This window comes from Pteropus vampyrus, unplaced genomic scaffold (genome assembly GCF_000151845.1).
Source record: "Pteropus vampyrus isolate Shadow unplaced genomic scaffold, Pvam_2.0 Scaffold77, whole genome shotgun sequence".
Lineage (NCBI taxonomy): Eukaryota > Metazoa > Chordata > Mammalia > Chiroptera > Pteropodidae > Pteropus > Pteropus vampyrus.
This window is the reverse complement of record NW_011888858.1, coordinates 4,710,814-4,727,293: the sequence shown is the minus strand read 5'-3', so window position 1 is coordinate 4,727,293 and position 16,480 is coordinate 4,710,814. Positions and strand designations below refer to the sequence as shown.

Sequence of the window (16,480 nt, the reverse complement as noted above, 5' to 3'; positions counted from 1 at the left end):
TTAAATAGCAACTACTTTTTGAAAAACCAATAAAAAGTCTCTTGTGCAATGTTTTGTTAAATGATGAAGTTGGTCATTAACATTTGTTAAACTCATTTAAATGTGAGCTTTTTTCCTATTCTGAACTCATTCTCTAAATTTAGGCCTAATTAAAGAAGAATTGGCAAAGTATAAAGAGTAGCAAGGAATTTAGTAGTTTTTCCAAATAAGAAAATTATGGTTATCTCGAAAATAATTTAAACTGTTGATAGGAGTTGGTGAGTATGGTGAACTCTTGGGTTGCTCTTAAAGCTATCTATATTTTTTTGTTTTGTTTTTGTTTTTTCATGAGTTGTTACTTTAATCTCCTTCAAGGGCTTCTCTTTCCTCAGCAGGATTCCATATTTCACTTGAGTCCCTACATTACCTAAGTGTGGTTCACAGATTATGTGCCTTTCAGGGTCTGGAGATCAAAAAGACATTTTTATCATAATAGACATTATTTGCCTTTCACTCTCATTTTCTTATAAGCATACAATGGCATGTTCTAGAGAACACATGATAGGCGATCTGGCAACAAATTGAATGCAGAAGTAGATATGAGAGTCCTATTAAGCCAGACATTAAAGAGGTTTGTGAAAAATACACAGCAATCCCACTCTTCTCACTAATTTTTTAAAAAATATTGCTTTTCTCATAAAAGATGTTATTTATGTTAACATATAATGGGGTTTATTATTTTAAGTGAATAAAATTTCTCAGATTAATTTATAATAAATATTAGATACAACCTATATAAACGAAAGCTCTGTAGGGTCATCAGTACTTCATAAATGTGTATGGGGTCTTGAGACAAAAACATTGGGAATTTCTGTTCTAGACATGTTTATCATACTTGGAAGTCCCACTGGTATCTCAAATGCAGCATGTCTAGAACAACTAACAGCTCCTCATTCTTCCTTACTGTGACAGAATAATTGCATTAATGGCCCCAAGTTGTCCTAGTATTTATGCCCCTGATTACATAATTTCGTGGTACCTTCCTATTCTGATTCTGGAGTCAGCCATAAGATCAGTGGGATTTTTACCACAGCCAGCCAAATCCTTAATACCTAAACATGGCAAGCCAGGATCAATCTAGCTTAGCCTACAGACTCTAGCTGAGACCCACAGACTCATGGCTAAATATATACGTTGTTGTCTGCTACTGATAGGTTTTTACAGCTGGTTGTTATGCAGCATGATTGTGAAAATAAACAATTGATATTCCTACTGTTTTAGTTGTATCATTTCTTTTAAAAATTAACACTTTGGAGACTTGAAAACAAATGCAAATTCCATCTTAAAACCGAGTCACTAGATAATGAGGAAGAACTGCCAAAGGCAGTGGAAGTCAAGGAAGATGGAAGAGAGGATGCCCACAGCTGTAGAGAGCAGACCAAGCTGATGGAGGAGCCTTGGGGTCCACAGTGGTCCACTGATGGGCAAACCACACATTCCACACGGGAATACCAGAAATAAGCAGGCTGGCTGTTAGCAGAGCTTCCTTAAGCACTACTTCATGCTGCCTTTCTACTCTTTTAAAGGAAATGAGTAAAATCCAGACAACTGGCAAGAGCAGATGTGCTCTCCCAAGGCCAAGTGACAAAAGGTGAGGGAAAGAAAGCCATTCATTTGGTTGTATTGGGAGTAAAAGAATCTTACATTTGCCATCTTATGTAAACCTTGATCATATAACAGTAGCTTTCAAGCACACACAAAAAAATGATCTGTATTGAGATTTCAGCTTCAGAAAGATTTAAGTCAGTTAAAGTAACACTTCCACCCAGTCTTGATTCTAAAATGTTTAAAGATTTTAAACTGCCCCAGTGCTGTTTTCAACTGTTTAAATATGCACTCATTTAAAATGTATCAATTAGTGAAGGGTCAAAAAGGAATCTAGGTCAGTTTGTATTTGAGTCGGAGATGTTTTTTTAAACCGCATGTAAAAATTTTTAAAGAGAAAATGAGAGACTCGACCTATCTCCACCCTCAAGAAAAATGTACTAAAACTAAACATCCTGCTTTTAATCCTAGCCAGCATATCATCTTCAGTGACTCTGATATTTAACATATGAATCATGTACTTAAAATTAGTGAGACAATCTTTTAAAGGCCAGGAGTTTATGTTCTAATGTGGGTGAGCAAACCCCAATATATCTGTCCTCTAAATATTTAACTTCTGTATATAGCCATTTAGCAAGGCTACTCCTCAAATCCTAGTGTCTTTGAGAATTAAATGACTTCACTATAAGACTCTAGTTACATCTCACTAAAATGACAACCCAGCTGCTTCCTGAAGTTGTACAAGAACATCACAAGTGTAGAAATAAAGGAGAGGAGACTTGAGACACATCCTTAACACATGCTTAAACGTGGGTGAAGGCAAAGTGTTCTGCATTGCTTTATGTTGAGCCAGGACCACCCAAAAGCTAAAGAGGTAAAATCCTAGAAGAGAGTCATGCTCCATGCATGTTCCTAGGGCTGCTACTAGCAAATGAGGGAGAGGTTGATCCTTCCCCTGTTCCAGAGTATGTGTACACAGGCTGGATTTCAACCTCTTCCTTGTTAGCTAAGCTGCTTGTAGCATGGACAATCAAAACAATGGTACATGGCAGCTCTGTGGGCCCCTCAATGTGAATGCTGAATGTTTCAATATTCAGGCTTTCGTCCCTGTGCTAGGATGTCTGTATGCATTTTCAGTAAAAAAAAAAAAGTATTATTTCATATAGTCCCACAATCAAGCCTGGGGTTCATTAAGATGCTAGTGCCATGAATCAGTCCAAGGGAGTAGAAGAGTGGTCTAAGAAATGTAATTGTTTTCTCCCATAACTCCCCAGGTTGTCACATTGGCACTTACCGTGGTAGTTCCAGCCACATGACCCAGGAGGGGGACCAGTCGCCGGACGGGGCCGAGTTGTGGTTAGAGTCCAGGGCTGCTAGGCTGCTGTTGTCTTCCTGGGGCTCACATTGTTTGACTTCCAAAGCTTTAAGAACCACTGAGGAGGATGTGCTTTTCAATAATGTGACAGCCTCGCTCCGGCTGACCTCTGTTAGTTCAATCCCATTCACATTTAACAAAATGTCACCTAATGGCCAGAGAAGCAGAAGCCACCCTTAGAGTACAGATAGGAACTTCTGTGTAAAGTGCAAAGGGGCAGGGAAGCAGTAAGGGTGAGGGACATGTCATTAATTAGCCTCGTGTTGATATGAGGCTGGGTTCTCAAATAGTAAATGGTGAACTATGTGCATGTTCCAAAGCATTGGTAAGTCGTGCTTGGAGGTTTCTAAAGCATACTCATTGATGTTTGACTCTTGCCAAGAAAGAGAGGGAGAGAGAAAAGTTAGCTTTGTTTACCATTTAATAAAAGAAAACCTACTTTTCCACTCCATTTTTTGTTTTTAGCACAAAGAGAAAGTACTTGGCAAAAGCTCTTAGCACCTGCACAGAGCTTAGCATGTGGTAGGCACCTTTAATAAATGTTAAATGAATGAATAAGAAACGATTCCTGAGAGTATCTGGCAGAGGAGTCTATAGCAGTAATAGCAGTTAAGAAAAATGGGCCTGGGACTCTGTTCTTAAAGAGGTGGAAAGAAGGATTAACAACATTTCTATTCATAGCAAAGCTGCTAAGAAACTACCATTGGTTAAGTATCTACTATGTGCTGGACCATCTCATTACATCATATAATCCTCTGTTCATGTTCTCTCACAAGTCACTTCTTGGTTGACCTATTCATAGCAAAGCTGCTAAGAAACTACCATTGGTTAAGTATCTACTATGTGCTGGACCATCTCATTACATCATATAATCCTCTGTTCATGTTCTCTCACAAGTCACTTCTTGGTTGACCTCATTATTCTCCATCCAAAAGCATATCTTTTTTTACACATAATAACCATAGCAAGAGTAAAAACATAGGAGAAAGATGGGAAAGGCCTCGAGTCCCTCCTGACCCCAAAAGAAACACCATTAAGTCGGCCGACTGAGTCCCTTAACATGCCATCCCCCTGTGGCTCCACAGGTTTAGCAATTGTACTTCAGAAACTTAATATTTTATCTTTTGAATATGAACCCTTAAATGATATAATTACTCAACCATCTGAGCTTACCCCTTCATGTGAATTGACAGTATTATTAAGGATACACATATGACATGTCCTTCATTCAAAGAGGTCCAAGATACGTAAGATTAAAGTAATGAAATAATTTTCACCAGTAGGAAAGTACCTATAGCATGGCACTTAATATTTATTCAACCAAAATCTTATCAAATTATTTCTCCAATCCATAAAATGGAACAATTCATAAGTAGTTTCATCACTGGATCAATCTAGCAAAGAATCACTAAGAATGAATGGAACCAAATTATGCCATTTAGTTATTCTTGGCATAGTTTGTAGGTACTTGCTTGACTAGCAAGCAAGATGGCAACATCACAGAAATCCAGTTCAGCAATTATACTCAAATTAATCATAGTCCATGGATAACATATCCTGGCCAGATCACTCACATCTCATTAATTCTGGAAACAGTTACTTAATCCAGTAAATTGCTAATTCCTTTTAACACTCTGCTGCCCCAGAACATTGTCTCTTTACTTTTTACCTGTTTTTATTCTTCCATCTCTGCTTATGACTCCTCCAGGCTCAACACTGATGACATAGATAGGCAAATCCCACTCCCTATGTGTTGCTCCGCCTGCAACGGTCATGCCAAGAGATTCGCTGGGGTCTTTTCGGACACTTATCACCTTCTCGTGACAAGTGACCGCAGGATGGAGGGGCTAAAGGCATAGACAGAAAAACAAACACATCACATTTGTTCACGAGTGGGTTTGCATTTCCTCCACATAAAAACTACCAAAACTGCATAAATATACGATGGTGTTTGGTCTCACCGAGAGATACATGTAGAGAACCCCTGCTTTGCCCCCCACCCTCAGAGTTAACATTTTTCCAAATTCTATAAGCTGACTCAGAGAAATTTTACATTTCAATTAGGACCAGTGAAAATGGAAGGTTGGAGACCACTGGAGAAATATTAGCATAAAAAGTGAACAGTACCCAGAATTTTTCAAGTGACTCATATATTCCTGATAGTAGTGAGTTACTATTTCATAAAACTCTTGTCATTCATAAATATAGAATTTTTCTAAAAAAAGTAGTTGCTGTTTTAAATAGTCCTAGTTTAATTTATGCAGGTAAGTCTAGAAATCCTCAAAGAAAAATAATGGATTTCATAGATATGCTAGAAACACCAATATCTAGGTTCCCCACATTTGGCATCTTTACTCTTGCTTTAGCATTTTTAAATAATATGCAGTCAGTTGTACTCTTACTTCATTACATAAAAATATATACACATAAAAATATAGCATACACTCGAATAGCAAATTAAGAACTGATTTTGGTCAACAACACAGACTAAAAACATGCAAAGCTACATGCAACATTATCTTGAAGCAATAATATAGGTCAAGGGCACTGTTTTTCAATGAATACATATCAATATATACTTTTCTAAAAATACATTCTCTGCTGGTGCAGTGACCTTGGGGACTAAGACGGTGGGCATGTGCACTGCAAATAAATATAACACAATCAAACCTCAAAGAAGTCTACTGCTCAAAACAGCTTACAGTTGTATATAAAGAAAGACAAATTTTAAAACACTAAAATCAAGGTACAAAACAAAATGTAAGTGTACTACCTTTTGTTTAAAAAAAGGGAGAGATGAGAATTTTTATTTGTAGTTTCATAAAGAAACTCTGGAAGAAAAAGTTTCATGGGGTAGAGGGAGGTGAGAGACTTCTTAATAGATTTTCCATTTGAAGCCTGTGATTATATTATCTGTTCAACAAATCAGATGAATTATAATTAAATAAACTCATACTTATGATGGTTTACATCATATAGAACGATTGATACACAGGGTAAACACTTCTTTATGAAGCAAGATAAGCCTAGGCTTTTTGTGCATTTATTATCTCATGATTTCCTATGGTTTTACTTACCCACGTCTGTTTTAATGGCCTTATTGTATACACTAATGACCTATTACTGTATCCCTAGCACTGAACATAGATAGAATTTAGCACACTGAAGATAGTAAATACATGTTTGTTGAATAAACAGATGGATAAATTACAAATTGCCTCAAACTGTTTTTGGTAGTAACAGAATAATAAATCAGAAGTTATGAATAATTATGGCAAGGTGTATGTTACAATTAGTACTTGTAAGTTCTGTGTTGTGTTTATAAACCTTGGAATTTTAAGGAGCCTTGAAGAGAATGGTTATCAGATGAGGGCGGTAAAACTGAAATAGGACTTTCTTCAGAGAAAAATTTCAAAAGACAAATAATGCTATGAACACAATGGCCCCAGCACTCCGGCTGAGGCCAAGGGGATAGATTTAGAGGGGCTTTCAAGATCCATTCACAGTACGTGACCTTTCCCTTCTGAAAATCAGTTAGATGCAGGGTGGCCCTTTAATCACAAACATCTCTCGAAAGAGCCCTGCTTGGAGATGCAGGCAGTTCTGAAATGCCCCAACTCGACAAGAGTTCTAAACTCAGATTCTTACTGGCTGCCTTGTTTCAGTGCATTTCTGGGGATAGTCATAAAGCATTTACCCCTGATCTGTACAAAGAAGGGCTTAATTTCATTATTTCTACATGGGGGCAGGGCTATTGTAAGGGTAGTTGCTCCGTCTTCCAAGGTGAAGTCTAAAACAGTATGGACTGCTCTGGAAAATTTGTGTGTGTGTGTGTGTGTGTGCAACAGCTGCCTGGTGCTTCCTGTGGATATATCATACCCCACACTAATGACCATTTAGGTTGTTTATAATCTTCTGCAAAATTAAACAATGACACTGTGAACATCCTTAGACACACATATCTTGTGCATTTGTGTAACTGTTTCTTTAGGCTAATGTCCTAGAAGTACAATGGCTAAATGAAAGAGCCTTGGCATTTTACATTTTGATAGATATTGATTACCTTTGAAACAGTTCTATCATTTATAATCTCACCAATACATTGCGAAAATGCTGATTTCCCACAATTCTGTCAATACTGGGTTTTATCAATATTTACAGTATTTTCTTGGGTAAAAAAAAAAAGACTCCAATAATTTAATTGCCTTTCTATGTAATAAGCTTGAACATTTTTTATTATTTGTTTTTCTGATAGTAATTAGCTTATGAGATTTGTAATCATGTAATCACTCAAGCTTCCTTTGATCTTGTCTTTGAAATGGGTAAGAATGTTCACATACTGCAAAAACCTGTGGCTAAAACAAATGTAACCAAATGGAAGATATGACTTCTACCTGAGAATACTTTGGTTAAAAAAAGTGTTAACTAAATATATGCTTTATGAAATATTCCAGAAGTTACACTGAGTTCTCTCCTGTCACTCCAGTTATAGGAATTAGTGAGGCTTTAATTATTTTGTTGTGAATAAATATTCATTGAATAATGTACACATTTGGCCACATACTCCTTTAGGAAAACAAAGGAAATATTTATCCACTTAAATGAGCCAAGAACTATAAATTAAAATGAAAATAATTACAATTTCCCACTAGGCCAGTTTGTTATGTATGTTTTCCAATAATTGAACACATGACAGAGAGTTGCAGCAAAAATTCGATCAGCCCGTCCTAGCCCTTTCCATGATTCATGCTAGTTAGGAGGAAGAGATTATAAAACCACAGTGCTGGTGGAAGCCTCATTTTTAGTGCTTTAATGAACTAGAATAGTTAATTAAACTATAATTAGTTAGATTAAAACTAATTAAGCAAATAAACTGATTTTCCATTAATAGCATCAATTAAATTTAAACACACTAATGGTATTTATTAGTGAAAAGATACCAGCAAGTCCTTATTATCCATAAAATTTTTAGCAGGAGGTACTTGGTCTGTCTAGATTGCTTATTGTGAATAAACCTGGAATTTAAGGGTTTATGGGGCAAGGCTGGCTGGAGAAAGGGGAGGTGGTGTAGCTTCGTAGGTTGTGTAATTAACAGTCTGCAAAGCAGAGATGTTCCACAATCAAAATTTTGAGTATCGTTTCTGCATACATTGTTCAACAACTCAAAATCTTGAGTTATTCCAAATAAACAGCCTGATGTGGAATGTTGGCATTCCCAAAGTTTTGTAGCAAAAAGAATGGACTACCTATAAGAATTTTTTTAAAGTTACAGGTGATTTAATGAAACCAGATCCTGGAAGAAATGATGGCTAGAAACTCATTGCCATCACAATAGGGTGCCAAGCCAACACAATAGGACTCTAAAGCCGATCTAAACAAAGTTTGTGTTGCTTAAGACACCCATCCAAATGGAAAGGTTACCACACTGCCTCTGATATTAGCCACAGACAAAAGTAGAAATGGGGCTGAATCCACTCATTTAAAGAGAGGCTGCAAATTGCTGGCCTGAGGGATGCCTTCTGCCTACAAATGTATTCTGCTTCATCCATAGTTTAAATTTTTTCTAGATTCGAATTCCATGAGATGGACATGTGCTCTCGGGTTTGCCCCAATCCCCACCACTCCCTAATGTTACATGAACTTCAAGTGTTTATATTATTCTTCTGGATCCTTCTGCAAAAACAAACAACTAAGAATAGCAGAGGAATTATGAATTTTCAGGCAGACTGGGAACTTCAAAAACCAGAAGCCAAATAAACCTCTTGTTTCATTCCAAAGTGAATGAAAACAGTCCTTAAACGAAATGCTTGTTGAAAAAATATGACATTTGGCTTAAACTAGAAATTAGGTCTCCATATGAGGTCCGCAAGATCAGGTTCCAAAACTCTTTTGCACCTTCCTCTCTCCCGCTTAGATGGAAGACACCTGTTATCTCAACAGATTTGGAAGAAGGGACTTTGGGCTTTTACTTTTACAAGACAAGTCAAATAGTGTTTAAGTGATGAAGTCCAAAGATGACACTTAGAAATGTTAAAGTGTGCAGCCTTCCTAAGAAACAGCTCTCTGCAGGAGCACTGGACAGACCCTGGCTGAGCCTCACCTTGGGAGTGTTGCTCCTGTCCCCTGGCCTTAGGGACTGACTGCCACTGTTCCTCCATCTGGCTTCCTGAAAGATGTCAGGACTCTGCTGACGAACCTGGCGGGACACGATGAGGTGAACACGCCTTTCACTGGCCTAGATGATAAGACACAGACATTAGCCACTCTCAGAGCTTCCATCCAAGCATCCAGCACCAGGGGCTTACCAAAATGTGAATTTGGTTTTACCCTTTGTAATTTGACAAGAATATTAAAGTTATCCTTTATCCAATGAATGGCTCCATTGCACACAGCCATGTCTGAAAACTTTTCCAGATAGAACAGGGTGTGCAGTGTAAAATAGTAGCCCAGTTGAAACCCAGACCAAAGGTCTAAGACCAAAGGTAAACAATACAGAACAAGAAATGGAGTAGGTGGTAGCAACACTACCACTGCAGGAAGAGAAACCCTGAGTCTGATAGTCTCAGACATTTAGGACATTGGAAAAGATGAGCTCCAGATCTGCAAGACAGATAGACTAGACCTTAGACCTGTGAAACATACATAAACAGGGCTCCCTGATGCCCCACCCCTCACTGAAGTAGCCACCTGACCTCACCTAGCACTTTAGTAAAAGCTGATAGTGGCTGAGATATGGCTAGATTTTATTAGAAAGGTCCCCCCAAAAAGACTAGGTTTGGGAACAAGGAAGGTAGAGAAGGGAGAAGTTGTAGGGGCTCCTCTCTTCATCCCATCCCCTGACCACTCACCATCACAGCAGAGCTAGACATTGGCCTGTCTGCCTTCTTTCAGAGGTGTGGTTATCAGACCACAGAAAAGTCAGATCATGAAAGGCAACCATGGAAAGTCCATATCCTTCTCCATGACCTCAGACAATGGGCGTAGAAATATTTGCTTCCTGCCTCTCTGCATCTTCCTTCCCCCAGCACATAACTCACTCCCAGTCTCAGGAACTAGGACCTTGTTTTAAAAACCTTAGGTAATGAAACCCCATCAATGAAATCGGATCCCCACTATTGTCCAACACTGACCAGCCCAAACCCTCATGACTTTACATTCTTATATTAATAAACATCTCTCCTCAGGGCTCTCTTAAAACTCAAGGGTCATCATTTGGGTAGTTGTAAATTAGATGAACTTCGAAAACAATTGCCGAAGCACCATAAGAGTATCTATTGTAAACGTCACAGTAGATGGTGAGCCCATTGATTTGTTTTGCATAAGTTGAGAAAATCCTACCAAATAGGACCCAACAAGAGAGTTCAAGTCTTTCACTCGTTTTCCTTCACATAAAGCTCAGTCATATGTATGCTGGTCTCCCCAGTAACTAGGTACATGCCCTTCTGTTCCTCTGCCCATCTTGAATTCCCTGGTGTTTCCCATCACATAAACAGCCTGTGTCAGAACAGAACAAAAACAACAAGCCCAGGAAACAATAATGAAGCAAGTTGACACGAGCTTTGGTATTAGCCAACTAAACTCAATTCTTGGAAGAGTATTTTGTAATAATTGTCTCTTTCTGTATACTATAAGCCTCGCTTATTTTAATGAGATTATCTCTGGGACCTTTCTGAAGCAAAAATTATTAAGAGATAAGAAGTGGCAAACATTCAAGTCAAAACTTTGATGGCTGAGCCTAAATTTGTTTATCTTTAGGGAAACTCCAACATTTTGAGGGATTTCAGCAACGGGTTTGTGTCTAGGCCAGCATATTGTATCACATTCACTTTGGACCAGGCAGTCTCATGACCTAACCACCTCATAAAAGTTGAGAAAATTTGAGACTTACATGACAAATCAACTTGCCAGGCAAAATCCAAAATGTCAAGGAGCAGTCTGCAAGAGCTATTTAATTCACATTTTCGAGCACAAATTTCTCACTGGATTTTCAAATGCTTTACCATCTATCAAGTTGTTGGCAGGCAGAATACTCCAATAAATAACCCTGGTATCAATTTACGTGGAAATAAATTCCCTGTAAGGCTGGGTCCGTGGCTCTCACCAGCCACCTTATAAATTGCTCTCAGGGAGGCTCTATTTGATGCACTTTCTTTCCTAGCGTTTGAAGTCTAAGGTGGAAAATGGGCTAATGTGTTTGTCCTGGCTCTAACTCTTGGGAACAGCTGGATTCAGTGTTGAGAAACAGCCCTTAGCACCAGAGAGTCTTTCTTTCCATGGATGTGAATCTGGTATGAAATGTGTAATAAATGTGAGAAGGGGGGTGAGGGGGAGACACAGAGAGAATGAATGAGAGAATGGCAGAAACTTGTTTCTTTATTTCATACCCACAAAATATGTACCATGAAGAGAGGTGCACTAGACCTGTCATTTAAATAAGAAACCCTCAAAGCAAGAACATGTTACATGATAGAGGTAGAATAGCCTCCCTCTTTCATCTCTTAAGATGTTACAATTTGGTCAGAAGGACTATTTAACATTTATGGCAAGCACAAGTAGTAGACATGGCGAGAGCTAGAACTTTTCACTTGACGTTTCCTTGCTTCTCTCCCTTAAACATCCTCAGTTTTGCTCTAGGCAAATTCCGGTTACAAGGTGCACAGCCTAATTGCTGTACCATATACTCCTTTCTCTTCCAAGAGTCCAAGGCATTAAACTGCCTCTCTCCTTTGTCTGGGTTAAGCGTAAGGGACTCTGATGGCACCCACATTCTCCCCTGTGAACCTTAGCTTGTTGGCAGCCATTCTGTCCTCTGACATGTGACCTATGTCGGCTCTGGGCCAGGCACTTCACTAGGAGCCTTTGGGACATGGCTCCTGTCATCACAGAGCTTGTCCTACTTGGAGACAGTCAGAGTAGGTGCCATGAAAGAGTTATGGGTAACACACATTAGAGTTTCTAGAGGTAGAACCAATGACTTCTAGTTGAAAAAAACAAGAAAATTCTTATATTCAGAGAAAACCAGGGGGTTAAAACTGAGTAGCATTTCTCATGGAAAGGTTTGATTTTTGTTGTTCTATTTAAGGCCTATTTTTCTCTGTGCATTTGAGATATGACTCAAAACTGCCAATAATATTTATATGATGAGACTAAGTAGAGGTCACAGAAGGGAACCATAGTCCAACAGCCTCATTTGTATTTGGTCCATTTAAAAATAATAAAATCCCGTCTCTAATAGCTGGAAGGAGAACTCTGAGAGTGTGTCTTATTTCATCATGTTCGACTTGGAAATGGCTCTTTTATCTACAAAATTTACTATGGCTGATAAGAACTGCTCATATTGTCAGGATGCAACATAGACCAGAAACTTCACAGAGCAGAGAGATGGAAAAATCAAAGATGCCACTGCATAAGGAGCCAGGAGAGGCATTTTGTAGAGCTATACATTGGAACAGAGGAGGTCTTTTTACTGTCCTGACTTTGCATGGGCCCATGAGGTGGCTCAGAGAGTCAATGATAATTAAAGGCAGAGCAAGCGTTGATAGAGTACCTGTACTTCAAGGTCACCTAGCCAAAGTCTTCACCTATTCATTTGCAAAGGAGGACTGGAGTTAAACCAAATTTATTTGCTGCTTTACCATCTATCTATCTATCAACTAACTATCTATCTATCTATCTATCTATCTATCTATCTATCTATCTATCTATCTATCTGTCATCTATCTATCTATTATTTATCTATCTATCTATCTATCTATCTATCTATCTATCTATCTATCTATCATCTATCTATAAATGCATGAATGCATATGCTTAAATGTTTGGTAAACTGTATGTAATTCATGTGGGTTCAATCACTATGTTACTTGTATTTGTTTTATAAAGTTTCAGGTTAAGAGTCATCACACTCGTGTCTGCCCCTAATGCCCCAGGCATTATTCTATAGAACCACCTGAAACAAAAAGACTCCAAAGGGACTATTGGGCATTGAGATTGTGCTGCTCAGAGCAGGCAAACCATGTACACAGCACCCTTCATAACACGGTAGGCTCACCGGCGACCCATGTTTGACTAGTGGCCCTCTTGTTTCAGAAGTGAGAGCTATAACTTGAATTTAAGCTGATATAAGCTGTTTAGAGAGCTTGTCTCAGCTTAACTTTCCATCCATTAACATCGGAGGTTTTAATGATTGTTTCTTAAAACAAACAAACAAAAAACAAACAACAAAAAAAACCTGATCCTGCATCTGCTTTCCCCACTGGTTTCCAAGGATCCTAGAGATAATCTCGCTTTAATTTTCAATATATATTTGTGGCGATGGTTCTTTCTATGCTGTTTGGGGTTGTCCCACTTTTGTCTCCCTTCCAGCAACTGCTCAAGTACCATTCTCAGTTCATCCCTCTTATGCTCGCAGGGCCCTGGGGAATTGTGGAGCTGTTTCCATAAAGTTAGAAGTCAGATATGGAAGAGATGTCAGACATCATCTAATCTAGCATTTTCTCTGTAGCCCATGCTTCAATTCCCTTACAAAATCCTTGCTATATTGTCACCCAGCTCATGCTTCAATGCCTCCAATGACAGTGAACTCACTGTGTCCCAAGGCAGTATTGGCCATTTTTTTAGATAGCACTAATTAGAAAGTTTGTCCTCAGGTTGAGCTTAAATTCGCTATTCTCCTGCTTGCCCACTGGGGCTAGCTATGCCCTGTAGGGTAACCCGAAATCAATTTCCATGTGACAACCCTATTTAAAGATAACTCATTGCCCTCCCTTAGTGCTTCTCCTTTCCAGGTCAAATACTCCTGGTTTTTTCAATATTTAATGTTTTCAAGTCATTTGAAAAATTTAATGAACTCTGGACTGTAATAAAGTTGAGTAGTGTGTGTGTCTGTGTGTATGTGCACATGTACACACAGACGCACACACAACTGGACCTAGAAGACAAGTTTTGGTCTGACTGGCACGGAGTAGGGTTTTTCACCGCTAGATCAGCTGCATCTAGGACCTCATCGAAAGAGTTCTCGTTTTGCCATTTCATACACGCATAGGGGATTGTCTCTGTGTTCTATGAAGCCAAGGACTCCATAGATGTCTGTCTTTGTCATTACTGATCAATTCAAAGATGACAGCGAGGTTCGCAGGGCCCCTATGGATTACATTACAGCAATGCAGCCTAGCTCTGAGATCATGTATGGCATACAGACCCTACCGGGCAATACAGACAACAGGAGTAATTAGAACGGGGTTACTGATTGATATGCTAAAAAACACCAAAGTCATCAGTTATTCCTGTTGACTTGGCAACGTACTACACAATGAGGTACAGAAATAAAGTCCTTGCCCTAACCCTCCTTCCAGTGAGAACTTCAGAGAAACAAATTACTTCTCATTGAGCAAAAAGTTGGGGGCTCCAGAAACGTAAATCCAGAATGAATTAATGGTATACTGTGAGCTGATGCTGCTCCTATAAAATGAGTTTGGTGAAAGCAAAATTGGTATGTGTCGATTTGTTCACCACGGAAACTTTAGCAAAGCACATTTTAAAAAATGTTTTTATCTTCTGCTAGGAAAATGGCAGTTAGTTCAGTAAGCTAAGAGATACAAGAGTTTGGCCAAGAAAAAAGGAAATTAAGGAGTCTTTGAGGAAAAGAGGTGAAGAGGGCCCTTCAGGTGTGACCAGGGCACACAGGGAAATCTGAGATAGCAATTTGGTCTATTTTTTCCCACCAGACCGTGGCTCCATGTTCATCCTTATGTTCTCAGAAGCACATATATTTTAGGGGATAAGAGGATGGTGGTGTGACATATACAGTCCCCTGAATCTAACTGCTGGGTCATCAGAACGACCCTACTCCTTTGCCTCAAACACCATTTCTTTTATGGTATCTAGAAGTTACTCTCATGATTAATTCTCTTCCATGTAAGAAAAAACATGCATGTGGGAGACATATGGGCTGAAGTAAGAGTAGTGAAGTTTCAAGATTCCCCAGAATGCATGAAATTTGCAGCTTTATGTAAAAATCATTTGGACTGTAAGAATTTGGCTCAAGAAGAATGTTTTTAAATCTATGTATTAGTCTGTGTACATGAAATTTATTACAATATCATGCTAAGAAAATTTGTTTAAATAGGGATTTGATTCTATATTAGCTGTGCTGATCTGTAAAAAGCATACAGATCTATCAGGTCTTATTTCATTGACAATTCTTACTAGTTCCAGGGTACGAACTTCTGCCTTTTTTCCAGTTATGCAGTAGAACTCATGACTTGGAATTACGTATTTAGAACAAAAGTAGGTAACGTGAGTAGTCCATTATTTGCTTTCTGTCTCCATCTAAAGACCTATCACATTCTTTTTAAAAGTTTGAAGAGCCTGGTTGTCAGTTATTCTTTGATGAAATAACTTCTCGTTTCAATATTAATTCATGCGAAAGGGAAAAAAGCCACACATATGTCAGTATTAATGAAAACTCATCATCACCACTAAATATGGCTTCGAATTTTTTTAGCTTTTGCATCAAGTCTGGAAGTTGCCTGGGGAAAAAAGGCACAAGGAAAATACTCAAATTTGAAATCCATATTTCCTTTCTTCACTTATTAATTGTATATATTTGAACTACTAAATAAATATGAACTCACTGATCCAGAATTGCAGATAAATGAGAGCATCTCAACACAGGCATAACTCTCAGAATAAATCATTCTCATACTGAATATTGGATAGATATATCTTGAATCTCCAAGGTTTCGGATGTTGAGATGTCTTTTTTCCCCTAGGGTCTCAAATCTTTGGTTCATATTTCTCTGTTCTCTCATTTTAAGTATGATACCAGACAGTTCCACAAAGCTGTCTCTTTCACACAGGTATTCTAGCCATGGTGCTCAAAAAAAATAAATTGACTTGGAGAAAAGTAAAGCTGTGCTAAGTTTTAAATAAGTCAACGTCCCTGTATTTGAAGTTTCTGTCTCCTTAGGATTCCTCCTCTTAAGGAGCCTGACTCTCGGTTTCCCTAACTCTGGGGTCTGGCACCCAGGGCTGCTGCTGAGCAAGCTGAGGTTAGGACTCTACATATGTAAAGTCGGTCAAATTTAAAACAGTTGTGGCTTCTCTGTAATAGCTTTTCCCTGAAATAATGTAGAGAGGCAGAATGTGTGGTACTGTGGGAGAAAACATGACCAAAAGGACATGTTGTCTGAGAATTTCTTTGTAAGGCAAATATGATTCATGGAGTAAGTGCAAGGGCAACGAAGCCAAGGATTGGTTGGAAATTTCAGTTTCCGCCTTTGAAGGGTACTTAGTTTAATGCCTCCAGCCTGGTGTGTGTTAAAGTATCACATAAATAAAATCCACCCTCGAGATTGCCTAACTGGGTTTTCCCAGAATTCTATTTTTTTCCATCTTTTCCAACTAGCTTTGCCCATTTTTGAAATTTCTCTTCCTCTGCTTATAAAGCACACTGGCATTGTTTAGTAAGCAGGAGAATCTTTTATGAAGTCCCACTGTTAGGCAAGATTTTATAAATTA

General features: G+C 38.5%; 1 protein-coding gene across 1 annotated transcript in view; it reads right to left on the bottom strand.

Moving 5' to 3' along the window:
• LNX1 (ligand of numb-protein X 1) overlaps positions 1-16,480 on the bottom strand; it is a 90,539-nt gene that overhangs the window by 2,086 nt on the left and 71,973 nt on the right. The window contains exons 6-8 of the mRNA XM_023532111.1: positions 9,060-9,194; positions 4,629-4,806; positions 2,879-3,107 (exon numbers count right to left, since the gene is read on the bottom strand). Coding sequence (XP_023387879.1) covers positions 2,879-3,107; positions 4,629-4,806; positions 9,060-9,194 — 542 coding nt within the window. The remainder of the gene's footprint in view (positions 1-2,878; positions 3,108-4,628; positions 4,807-9,059; positions 9,195-16,480) is intronic.